The 12,437-nt window shown below is 39.7% G+C and overlaps 1 protein-coding gene across 1 annotated transcript in view; it reads left to right on the forward strand.

Annotated features, from left to right (window-relative positions):
• The window catches only part of LOC127637084 (zinc finger SWIM domain-containing protein 6-like), an 83,074-nt gene that overhangs the window by 47,994 nt on the left and 22,643 nt on the right, over positions 1-12,437 (forward strand). Inside the window, exons 2-4 of the mRNA XM_052117994.1 lie at positions 1,576-1,932; positions 3,789-3,937; positions 4,325-4,475. Coding sequence (XP_051973954.1) covers positions 1,576-1,932; positions 3,789-3,937; positions 4,325-4,475 — 657 coding nt within the window. The remainder of the gene's footprint in view (positions 1-1,575; positions 1,933-3,788; positions 3,938-4,324; positions 4,476-12,437) is intronic.

Genomic DNA, 12,437 nt, shown 5'->3' on the forward strand with positions numbered 1-12,437 from the left:
GTGCTTTATTGTTTGAACGCTTGAACTCCCTGTTACAAAATCGCTCCTGGCGTCCTCTTGTCCCACATCCTACAAGCAAAAGCTTTTCTCAAGCGATCGAGTATATTTAGCATTACGGAAAGCGGGAGTATAGGTGGACACTGCTGGGTCAGCACATCGAGAGAGGAAGTGAAACTTGAACCTTCATTCCTTTTTCCTGTGTTGTAATAGTGAGTAACTCCCACTGCTAACAGGATATGTGGTATTTAACCGTGAGGAGTCACATTTGCTCTTAAGGCAGGAGTTTTGCATATTCAAACATATCTTTTAAGGAATAGCTCACCCAAAAATGAAGATTGTTCTAAGATTTACTCTGTTATTTTAAACTTGTATGAATATCTTCTGTGGAACACAAAGGGAGAAATCGAGTCTCATGGACTACTTTTATGGTGCCTTAATGTCCTTTTTGGTGCTTGACAGCCCCTTATCACTTTGCTTGCTTTGTATAAAAAAAAGAACAGTTTGGAAAAGGAAGTCACAAGTTCTGATATATTAATGTTCAGCATATACACAAACAAGCTTTTGGAAGCAGCATTTGTGCTTAAGGATTTCTGAATATATCAAGGTTGTCATTTGGTTCCTGGTAGACTTTTTTTGTGTTTGAATATCGGAAACACCCCGAGCAGGAAGTCAAGTTGGCTGTAGACGGGCACAGTGCAACTCTGGGCGATGGGTGGCTGGGATGCCCTCATTAGAGTCTACTTTACTTCCTAGTAAATGTATGATTCTCCGCCTCTTTTGGATCAGCATCAAGGGCATTTCAAATGATATTCAAATGAGCAGTTGCATGATTCAGTGCTGCCTTTTATAGTGGCACGCGCCAGTCACTGAGCAGCTCTGCCCACATCGCCCACCCTCTTTCAACCCCCTTACACACTTATAGACCTCTTCTCACCAACAGTAAAGCTCCATGTTCTCTCTTACTGTTTGCCTTTTCAAGATTTTTATATCGAAACTTGATTTCCATTTTCTGAAGGAAACGGCCGTTGTTGCAAGGCTGCAGTAGAATATTGATGAAGTTTAGGTAAACGCAGGTTTTAAGCTTTGGTTTTGTGTTAATTAAATGTTTTTCTGTCAACAGTGCATGAGAATCGGCACCGTATTTGTAGTGTAAGGGGTTGTTTACACAGAAGGCACCTAAGATAAAGAAGGTCTCGAGACACGTTTTAAAAATGTTCATGCTCAAGATGCTCATATAACAGCTGGTCAAATATGTCCATCCAATACATCTTTACATAGAAAAACAATCCCAAAACAGTGCAGATGGACTTTCAAATGAATTTCTTAAAGGTTTACAATGACAAATAATAAAGCATGCACCTCCCAAAAAATAGGTCAGGTCAGTGAATTTGCTGCGTTTTTGTGAGATGATCTACAAGACAACAAAGTCTGAGTTGAGCCTGTAGGTTGAGTGGTTCGGACTGAATTAATTACAGTAATTTTAATTCTAGTTTGTGGCTCCGAACAAAGCTGAATATCAAAGAATATTCAACATTGCAAGAATTATAACATCTCTTCTCTCTCTCTCTCTCGCAGGTTTTCATCTCAGTGGCACAGTAACAGAACCCGCCACGCAGTCAGAACCAGAGATGGTGTGCAGCGTAGCCATTAGCTTTGACCGCTGCAAGATCACGTCTGTAACATGTGGCTGTGGAAACAAGGACATCTTCTACTGTGCCCACGTGGTGGCGCTGTCCCTGTATCGCGTACGGCGGCCAGAGCAGGTCAAACTTCACCTCCCCATCTCAGAGACTCTATTCCAGATGAACAGGGACCAGCTACAGAAGTTTGTGCAGTATCTCATCACCGTCCACCACACGGAAGTTCTGCCTACGGCCCAGAAACTTGCAGACGAGATCCTCTCACAGAACTCTGAAATCAACCAAGTGCACGGTGAGTTTGGGCTTTTTGGATAATTAAATTTTTTTTTTTATTATTGAACTACATAATTACGAATGACATAATATGGCAATTTAATTAATCGCATAAAATTCAATAAATAATGATTAACTTATCATAACATCAAAAATTATTAATGTAAATTTCAGTATATTATACAAATAATAATTAAGATATTTATGCATTACATTATTGTGGTGCAGCATTTGTCAGACAATAAAAAAGCGTCTTTTAGATGGCAATATATTGTATATATTTCCATATTTTTGAATGTTAGCCCATCATTGGCCTACAGTCCACAGCAATCCATTTTGTAATTGATTTCATCCATCTGCCAAAAATAGATTTATTATAAGGGCTTGTCTAAGGACTTGTCAATGTACACCTGCGTCAGACAGACGCTTTTGGAGCATCACACTTTGGTCGGCGTGCCAATTAAATTAGAAAAACACATCTCGGTCCCTGCATTCGGAATTGCGCTCCGTCCAGTTGTGTTTGAACACAAGAACGTGTTCTCACCTTGTGCTGTCGCTAGTGTCAAACAAGCCTGAATGTGGTTTGTTCTCTGTAGAGCTGCGTGTTGCCAATATACAGTTGGAGTTTCGCTTACTGCCCCCTGCTGAATACAGGAGGTACTTTAAGCTTTAATTGCTCCAATGGTAGGAATATTCCATATTGTGGTCTGGGATTCTTGCAGCTTTGTGTTAATGGTCTGGGTGGTTTATAGTTTAAATGGTTTATAGTGTGTTAAATATGATATGATCCCTTTAAAAATGATTTTGGTTTACAACTATTGATGCATGCACATTTTCATAGCATTTGCACAGATTCTAAGCTTTGCTGAGGCTAATATTCAAATATTGTGGTCCCAGGGCCTGATGACACACAAAAATGCTAAGAGCGTATAGACGAGTCTTTTCCTGTAGATTTAAGGCACAATGGACATGTATTTCTCTTTTGTCGGGAAGGGGAAATCTAAAGCAGATGTGACAATTCTTGGGGTGGTGGGGGGGGGGGCATCATCATACAGCACATTTCAAAATGGAAGAAACAGGAAGTTCTTTCATCAGTCCGGGCCTGTGTGAGGTCACGCCTGGAATGCAGGAAGCTGGTTTGATGTGGCATCTAATAAATCTTTACTAAAGACACACTGCACTGTCGACAGCGTTTAAATCATCAGCCGTTGTTTGGGCTTCGGGGTTTCCTTAATACACTGCGCATGTGCGAAGCAAATTAAACAAGCTCTTGTCTGAAACCCTAACATGCTGTCTGCTCTGAATTAGGCGTCTGTACTGATTCCAATGGTTTTAGGCTAATAAGGTTGTGATGGGTTAATTTTTTTGCTATTAAATTATCTCTGGTTTTGATTATTCATTGCTTTAATCTGTAATTACTTAGTGTTTAATTTCATGACAAGTACGTTTTTTTTTTTTTTATTGTGTCAAAAGAAAAACCTCACATTTGCTAATTTTAAATAAAGCATAACTATTATTAATGGTCCTACCAAGGGTTTTGGATTTTGAACAAAGCAATAATTTCTCAAACATGAATAACACCCCAAATCATGCAGCTGGTTGAGGAGAGGTGTGCCATTTACTTTTGAAGAGTAATCGGGGACATAAGCCATATCTAGAGAGCAGAATATCATAGACTTCGAATGGACTAATTGACTTGGACCAGGAAGCAACCACCCACAGTTTCCACTCAGAATTGCATGTGCACCATTCACATTTCCTTTAAACAATGTAAAAATCATCTTTTTTTTACTTTTTTTTTTGATGAAATGTTTTTTAATGTAATGCTACATCACCATACGGTTTGCTGATGGATTTTGTGTGTTTGTGAATTAGGGGCCCCGGACCCCACAGCAGGGGCCAGTGTGGACGATGAGAACTGCTGGCATTTGGATGAGGAGCAGGTCCAGGAGCAGGTCAAACTGTTCCTGTCTCAGGGGGGCTACCACGGCTCGGGCAAACAACTTAATCTCCTGTTCTCAAAGGTGTGGCGTAGCAACTAACTTCCATATGACGAGTTATCTCTATAATCTCTTGAAGGCCAGTAAACCTCATGTGAAGTTTAGCATTTTATTGCATGAAACACAAGCAGAGCAATGAAGTCGTTTATTCATTTGAAGTCATGTCAATTGTTGCATCGTATGGAACGCAACAATTTACGCAAAAATAGTTTTAAAAACAAAATTAGTTCTGCTTGATAATTTTAAGGAGGTACGAGTCAAAATAAATTTGTGGTAATCAACATTTTGCCTCAAATGCTTTCGATTGAGCTTAACTTGTAATGAACTCTGAATGTTTATACAACAAAATTGCAGCAATCCGAATATGTGATGTTTAATTAATCTGTGTTTGTGTTTGTATGTGTTCTGCAGGTACGGGAGATGCTGAAGATGCGCGACTCTAACGGTGCTCGCATGTTAACGCTGATAACGGAGCAGTTCATGGCCGATCCTCGGCTGGCGCTGTGGCGGCAACAGGGAACCACCATGACGGACAAATATCGCCAGCTATGGGACGAGTTAGGTGAGGGGAAAACGCCTATAATTGTCGATTTGTGTTTATAACTTGACACGCTTATCGAGATGTAGGGGCCAAAAAAGTTTGTCTGCATGTATTGCTGTAACTCTCTGCTTTAAAGGGGCTGAATTAAAGATGCTACTACTTCGAGAGGGTTTAACGCGCAAACTGTTTAAACCGCACGGCATTCTAATTAAAGGGATAGTTCACCCAGAAATGAAAATTCTCATCAATTACTCACCCTCATGCCATCCCAGATGTGTGTGACTTTCTTTATTCTGCTGAACACTAACAAAGATTTTTAGAAAAATATTTCCACTCTTGCAAGTGAATGGTGACCAGACCTTTTGAAGCTCCAGAAAGCACACACAAGCCGCAATAAAGTAATCCATATGACTCCAGTGGTTTAATATGTGTTTTCTGAAGCAATCATTTTGGGTGAGCGACAGATCAATATTGCAATAGTTTTTTACTATAAATCTCCACTTTCACTTTCAGAATGTGAAAGTGAAAGTGGATATTTATAGTGGAAAAAGGACTTTAATATTGATCTGTTTCTTACCCACACCTACCATACCGCTTCAAAAGACATATCTATAACCACTGGAGTATGGATTACTTTTATGTTGCCATTTTGTAGTCACCATTCACTTGCACTGTATGGGCCTACAGAGCTGAAATATTCTTCTAAATATCTTTGTGTTCTGCAGAAGAAAGTCATACACATCTGGGATGCATGAGGGTGAGTAAATGATGAGATAACTTACATTTTTGGGTGAACTATCACTTTAAAGCACCGCAGCTAAAAATATATTTGTTTTGCTTTGTTGTAAAAACTCTGCAACCTCACGAATTTAGCTGGTTGTTCAATAATTAGTCAACCATTGTGACCCCTGTCCCTATTATGAAATGACTTTATGACTTTCAGCGTCAGATATCGGTTGTATCCTCCATGGATAAGTAATAACATGGTATCTCAGTGTGTAAACTTTGTAAACATTTTAGGAAGGTTGTTTGGTGGCAATCTGTCAGGCGTGTTTTAAAAGTCCATCATCACTGCACTCGGAGTCTGTGCAGCGTTCCGTTTAAAAGATCCACCTGTGTCTCTGAGGATGGCCATTTAGAGGATGCTGCCATTGCCAGATTGCATATACGTAGCTTTTGCTCTTGATCAATGTTGCATATTCTTTTCCCACTTAAAACCCTCCTGGGTGTTGTGTCTCAAATATAGTGTGGTAAGCACACAAGCAACTGTAGCACTAGAAACTGGCGGCACACTCCAGCTGCTTCCGAAGTGCTGCGTGGTGATTCTATTGCATCAATTACAGTAACAAGATCAAAACGCATAGAGCCAAACAGCAAATGTTGTTTTACTGCAATTCAATCCACCCAACGTAGTGTATGTAAGAAAATATGTCCTGTTTTTTTTCCCCCCTTTCCATCTCAATCTCCCACAATCAGCAATATTGGAATGAAAGAGATGAAAATTGGAAGGACGTGTAATCATTTTAATTGTGACTGGCTCGCCACATCGAGCAAACCTGCCAATTCTCAAATCCTGTGATGTTTCATCAATTTTGCCTTGGCACTGTGCGACAGTGGGCACATTTACAGGAGTCCAGGTCCCAGGGTGCCAGGGACTGAATCAGAGGGGGAGATGAGCACTAGACCGATGTACCTTCTATTAAAAGCGCAAACATTTCTGGCTTTGCGTTGGCGCCACTTTGTCAGAATTAGTCGCGAAACATTAAGTATGTTGACACAAATGCTTCTGTCTACATAATATTAATTTCATGTGTCTTTGCATTCCATAATGTGTCAGAGAAATTAATAACATTAGGTAAGTGTGCTTGTTTTCTTAGCATTGCCAAAGGGGGTGCTATAGTTGGCATTAAAGGAATATTCTGGGTTGAACGCAAGTTAAGCTCAATCAACAGCATTTGTGGCATAATGTTGATTACAACAAAAATGTATTTAGACTTGTCTGTCCCTCTTTTTTTAAAGAAGCAAATTATAGTGAGGCACTTACAATGGAAGTCAATCCATAAACGTTAAAATATTGTTTCCAATATATAAAATCACCTGCCTAATATTGTGTAGGTCCCCCTTGTGCCGCCAAAATGGCGCCAACACGCATCTCATAACAGCAGTCTGACACACTATTCTTCTCATTACGATTGTACAGGGTGGTTATCCGAGTTACCGTAGACTTTGTCATTTCGAACCAATCTGTTCATTCTCTATTGCCCTCTCTCATCAACAAGGTGTTTCCATCCACAGAACTTCAAGGAGCTTCAGTTAATGTTCACATCAACCATCAGAATGGGGAATTTTTTTAATCTCAGTGATTTGGACCATGGCATGATTGTTGGTGCCAGATGGGCTGGTTCGAGTATTTCTGTAACTGCTGATTTTTGGGATTTTCACACACAACTGTCTCTAGAATTTACTCCGAATGGTGCCAAAAACAAAGAACATCCAGTGAGCGACCGTTCTATGGACGGAAATGTCTTGTTTATGAGGGAGGTCAACAGAGAATGTCCAGTCTGGTTTGAACTAACTCCGATAACCACTCTGTACAATTGTGGTGAGAAGAATATCCCCTCGGAGTGCTATTCTGAGATGCGTGTTGGCACCGTTTTGGTGGCACGAGGGGGACCTACACAATATTAGACAGGTGGTTTTATTGTTGTGGCTGATAGATGTAAATCATTTGAGTGTTCCACAAATTCACCCCTCATTATTTTCACATGCAAATGAGCTTTGCAGCTAACTCTTCCTTGTCACCAAAGGTTTGCTGCATGTTCACCGCTACCGTTGAAGAGCTGCTAACTTCTGGCAAACATTGTCTAAATGTTTTTGTGGTAATCATCTTAACGCCACAAATGTTGTCGATTGAACTTGAACTCGAATTGAACCAGAAACATTCCTTTTTAAATTCCTTCATGTCTTTTATGATTGTTTTCTCTTTCTAGTCAACTATATTTGGTTAGCTGTTGACACGTTTGCATTACCTGGATAATAACGCATCCGGTTTAATTGCATAGCCATCTGAAGGTAACTCTATCGCCCCCTTGAGTACCTTGGTGTTATAGTCACCAAAATGCAATAACATACATTAAATGTACCAAGAATTGCACGCTTGCAATGTGTTCGCCAAGAATTCACGTCTTCATACTTGTGTAGTGTGTTTCTGGCCTTACATGTTTTGATCCCTCCATGTGGTTGGGTAAAGAGATGTTTGAAAATCTGGATTTTTTGGAGAACTGTTGCTGTTGTGTCCGAGCTGACTGTGTGACAAGGAATTTGTGTGGCTGAACAGATTTGCGGATATTTGTGTGCAGTGAGGCCTGCTGCATTTTTGTTTGATGGAGAAGGAAAGACTGCAGGAAGGGGAAGAGAGGGGCCCTCTGTGTCACAAAAAGGGAAGTAGGCTTTAGGCCGACTCAGAATCTACACTTGCAGTGTTGCATTGCTCACCTGAGGTTACTAAGCCTGAAGCAAGAATTGCCATGACCTTGGCATTGGTAACACAATGCTCTACCATTTGAGCTACAGGAACATAAACTTGTCCAGACATATCTAGATCAACTACGAAGAGCTTCTTCATGGTCCATTTTGAGCAGTGGCGTGCACAGACATTAGCAAGGACAGGGGGTGGAACGAAAAAAAAGGCACTGATTTTTTTTACATTTTTTTTTAGTAAGTAGTCATTTTAAATACTTAACTAATTTCTTTTGCTTTTTGAGTTGAACCATTTTCTTGTATATACAGTACAGAATAGTTTCCATTTTGCCTTATCACAAATAATAGCCTTTTTTAATAAAACACTTGTTTATTTGTTTATTTTCAGACATGGTCTGTGATCCCCATAAAGTACCTTTTTGAATACCATCTCATGAAATATGAACTTGAACTTGATTAATCATTTAGTTCAATGGCATTACCCTGGTAACATGGTGCACGGTGTGAAATCGCAATGTGAGCGTGAGGCGATCGACTGTGTTCCACGAATGCTGTAGGGTCCTTGAGTAACGTATAACATGCGAGTAAGGGCAGCCGGTGGAGTGTCTGGTGCCCCCCTAGGGAGTTGGTGCCCTACGCAGACTGCATAATATGCCTATAGGGAGTGGCGGTACTGTGGTAAACTAATGGTATTTTTCTGAAAGTGATTAGTCTAATGGATTATTAGTTTCAACAAAACCAAACTGGCTTTGGCTGAACCGGACCGCTCCTGAAGATCTCGCTGAGAGCCCTGGTTAATTTAAAAGAGAAGGGAGTGAGAGATTGGAGGGGCACCTCTCTCTCTCTCTCTCTCTCTCTCTCTCTCTCTCTCTCTCTCTCTCTCTCTCTCTCTCTCTCTCTCTCTCTCTCTCTCTCTCTCAGATGAATCATTATGCCTGTCAGGCCCTTTAAGCCCCACTGTAATTGGAGAGGCCTTCGTTATGAAGGCTGCCCCCTCCTCTTCCTCCCTGACAGGCGCGATAATACGAAGACCGTTTCATTAAATCCCTGACACTTAATCTGACACCAGCGGTCAGGTAGGCACTGAGGATGAGGAGTGGAGGAGACGCCTGCCAGTGAGTGTGAGCGAGAGATTACAGGCCAGATTTAAATGCCCGCCCCTCCCAGCATCCTTCACTTCATCACTTCCTTCCTCCGTCTTTTGCTCCCTCCGCTGCGAGCGGGTCGCTTTTGTTGCAGGAACAAAGGCTTGCTTGCATAAGGCAGGTCTCGACAGCTGTTTGGATTGGTTTGCTTAGATTTTTGTTAGAAATAGACCAATATATCATCCAAACAACCTGCCAATATTTAGTCTTTGCAAGATATCAGCATTGGGTGATAAACATGCCTGTTTGTTAGTTCCCTCATATGTCAGCTCTAAAATTTAACTTCTTAAAAAATTTAAATCTAAAATTGATGCACATATTTTAAATTATTAGAGAGCATGAAACCGTTTACAACCCATTTTACAGTGGCAAGAAAAAGTATGTGAACCCTTTGGAATTAGAGGTACCTGCATTTTATGTATATTAAAATCTGGTTTGATCGTCTTCAAAGTTACAATAATGATCAAATGCAATCTGTTTTAACTTAAAACACACAAATTACTGTATTTTTTTCTTTTACATATTGAATACTTTATTTAGATATTCAGTTTAGGTTGGAAAAAGTATGTGAACCCCTAGGCTAATGACATTAACAAAAGTTGATTAGTCAGATGTTGGCAAACCTGGGATCCACATATTGAAACTTGATTGGAGGTGTGGGTTAGAGCTACTTTGACTTATAAAAAGCACGCAAACATTTTGCGTTCACTATTCACATGAAGCATCTGCTGACGTGGACCATGCCTCGCAAAAAAGAGACCTCGGAAGATCAATAATTTATGCTTTGTATAAAGCTAGCAAGGGTTACAATGTTATCTAGATGAGCTTAGATATTCATCCGTCCACAGTTAGACAAACTATCTATAAATGGAGACGATTTAGTACTGTGGCTACTCTTGCTAGAAGTGGCCGTCCAGCCAAGATGACTCCAAGAGCACAAAGCAGAATGCTCAATGAGTTACAAAAGAGCTCTAGAGTGACAGATAAAGACTTGAAGGAATCATTGGAACGGGTTAACATCTCTGTTCATGAGTATGCTATACCGAAAACATTAAACAGTTATGTTGTCCATGGCAGAATGCCACGAAGGAAGCTGCTACTGTGAAACAAAAACATTGGTGTGCATTTTAGAGCAAACCTACAGCTAAAAACAATAACCTTAGAAAGGTGGCAGCATCAGGATTTAATTTTTACAAAGAGATGGGTAGGTCTACTACTAAATTGTTGCAATGGCGAGAGACTAAAAGAAAATTTGTGGTTTAATTTTCCAAATTTGTTGTGCCTGTTATCCAAAGTGTCAAAGGTGCCTTAACCTTTTAGATTCTGGTTCAGAACTAACTTTTTTATCTTCATTATGGTTAAATCCCAGAGATATGGAGCTCTCATTGTGGCTCCATGCATAAATTATAAAATTTGACCCATTTGTCATTGGTCAAAAACCAAATGTGTATCACAGGGTTTGAAGCTATTTTTTTTTTCCTAACTAAAACATGTCTGAAATCCAAATAATGTTGAAACTAGAAATATATAAAAACAATAACGGCAAAATCTTGATATTCGAGAATCCAAAAATACACTATTAAAAATAAGCGATTTACATGTGGCTCTTCAATCAGTGCAATATCTATCTATCTATATTCGTTTTTGGATTTAAGAAATTTACAATATCAGCATCATGCTCTGAAGATATCAGTATGAGCCATTGAAAAATACATATTGGTCAACCACTAGAATCCATGCAGAGTGGCGTGTTTATGTGTGTGTATGTGTGTGTTTGAGAGAGTAATAATGGGATGCTGTCGGTTCGAGACATGCGTGCTGACAGCAGGGATGAGATTCAGAGTGAAAGCTTAAATTAGGCCCTTTGAAAGACACTGTCACAGCTAGCGGGGGAGGGGAGGTAGTCAGTCAGTCAGTCAGTCAGTCAGTCTGTGTGTGTGTGTGTCTGCAGGCGGATGATTGTGTGCATGTGTGGATGAATTTATTAAGCAAATCCCAATATTGTTTTAATTAATCTGGGCACAGGGGCCAGCATAGTGAAAGCGATTCCTTTTCATCTAGGTTACGTATGACGGAGAACGCAGTGAAATTAGGCCACGACTTCTCTCAGATGACATAATTACACTAGCGAGAGCTAATCCTTTACATTGCCCAAACACAAAGCCATTGAGGCACTAAGACAATGGAAGGGTAAATAGCCAACAACATCTTCATTAGCATGTAGCGTGTTTGCATTATCGACATCTGTTTCCCTCCCCAACGTACTTTGCTTATCGTGAACTTGTCGGAATGAACTACAGCTGCCACAACAGTTTTTGCTTTTGGTATGCTGTTTACGAGATATACCAGACCAAACAATTTTAGTTTACTAATACTCAGGAGTTGTCCTTTGGATTAGCAATATCAGAATGAAAACACCGCCTTTTGATATGTTTTTATTTTGTCTTCCTTTCCGTCGTGTCCGTCTGTTTATAGCCAATGTTTATAATATTTTCTGACTTCTGAAGGTTTGTTCGTTCCCTTCTAGTGATGAGAATTTCTCTGAATGTTTATAATTAACTGTTAATATGTAGCTGTAGAAATGTTTTTTTTTTACTTGAGTGGTACCATTTTGTTTAATTAAATGTAACAAATTTGCTGAATTTTTGCCTTGATTTTTTTTTATTGTTTTAACACCTTAGTGTGGTCGACCAGTTTTTTTGTGTGTGATCGAATGGGACTGATACTACAGATCCTCATATTCACATTATAAGAGAAATGTTTCAAATATTCATTAATTTATAGTTGTTTAAACTCTTACTATATTTATGTTTATTTACTTTTATGAACAGTCTCGTAACAACTTTTTTTAAAAATGTTTTTAGATAATGTTAATTTGAGACCTTTTAGATGTCTGCTGCCACAGAAAATGTTTATCATGGTTTTGAGGTCAAGTTTATCATAATGGACTAATGAAAAGACATGAACGGTTGTTACTTAGACATATCAGACCGCTAGATGGCGCCATTGACCAATCAGAACTGAGTTTTCCAGAGAGCCGTGTAATAAACCATATTAGTGCATGACTGGATTCAAGTAAAGCTGCCACAGAAAATGCAAAGTTATTATTGTTTTGAGGTAAATTTTATGAGGTCGCATCGTAATACACTAACATATAAAATCACAATATTATCTTATTGCCACATTCCCATTGCTAGTCCTATGTGATTGGCTCCTTGGTTGCATTTTCGTATACAGGGCTACATCATGCACTTGCATGTTCCAGGGTGCGTATTGTCCCGTTTCTTCCATGCTCGTCCAGCTGTTGTCCTTCAACAGCCCAAACAAAGAGCCTATCCTCCTGTCCCCTCCCCCTCTT

Source organism: Xyrauchen texanus, chromosome 44 (genome assembly GCF_025860055.1).
Source record: "Xyrauchen texanus isolate HMW12.3.18 chromosome 44, RBS_HiC_50CHRs, whole genome shotgun sequence".
Classification (NCBI taxonomy): domain Eukaryota; kingdom Metazoa; phylum Chordata; class Actinopteri; order Cypriniformes; family Catostomidae; genus Xyrauchen; species Xyrauchen texanus.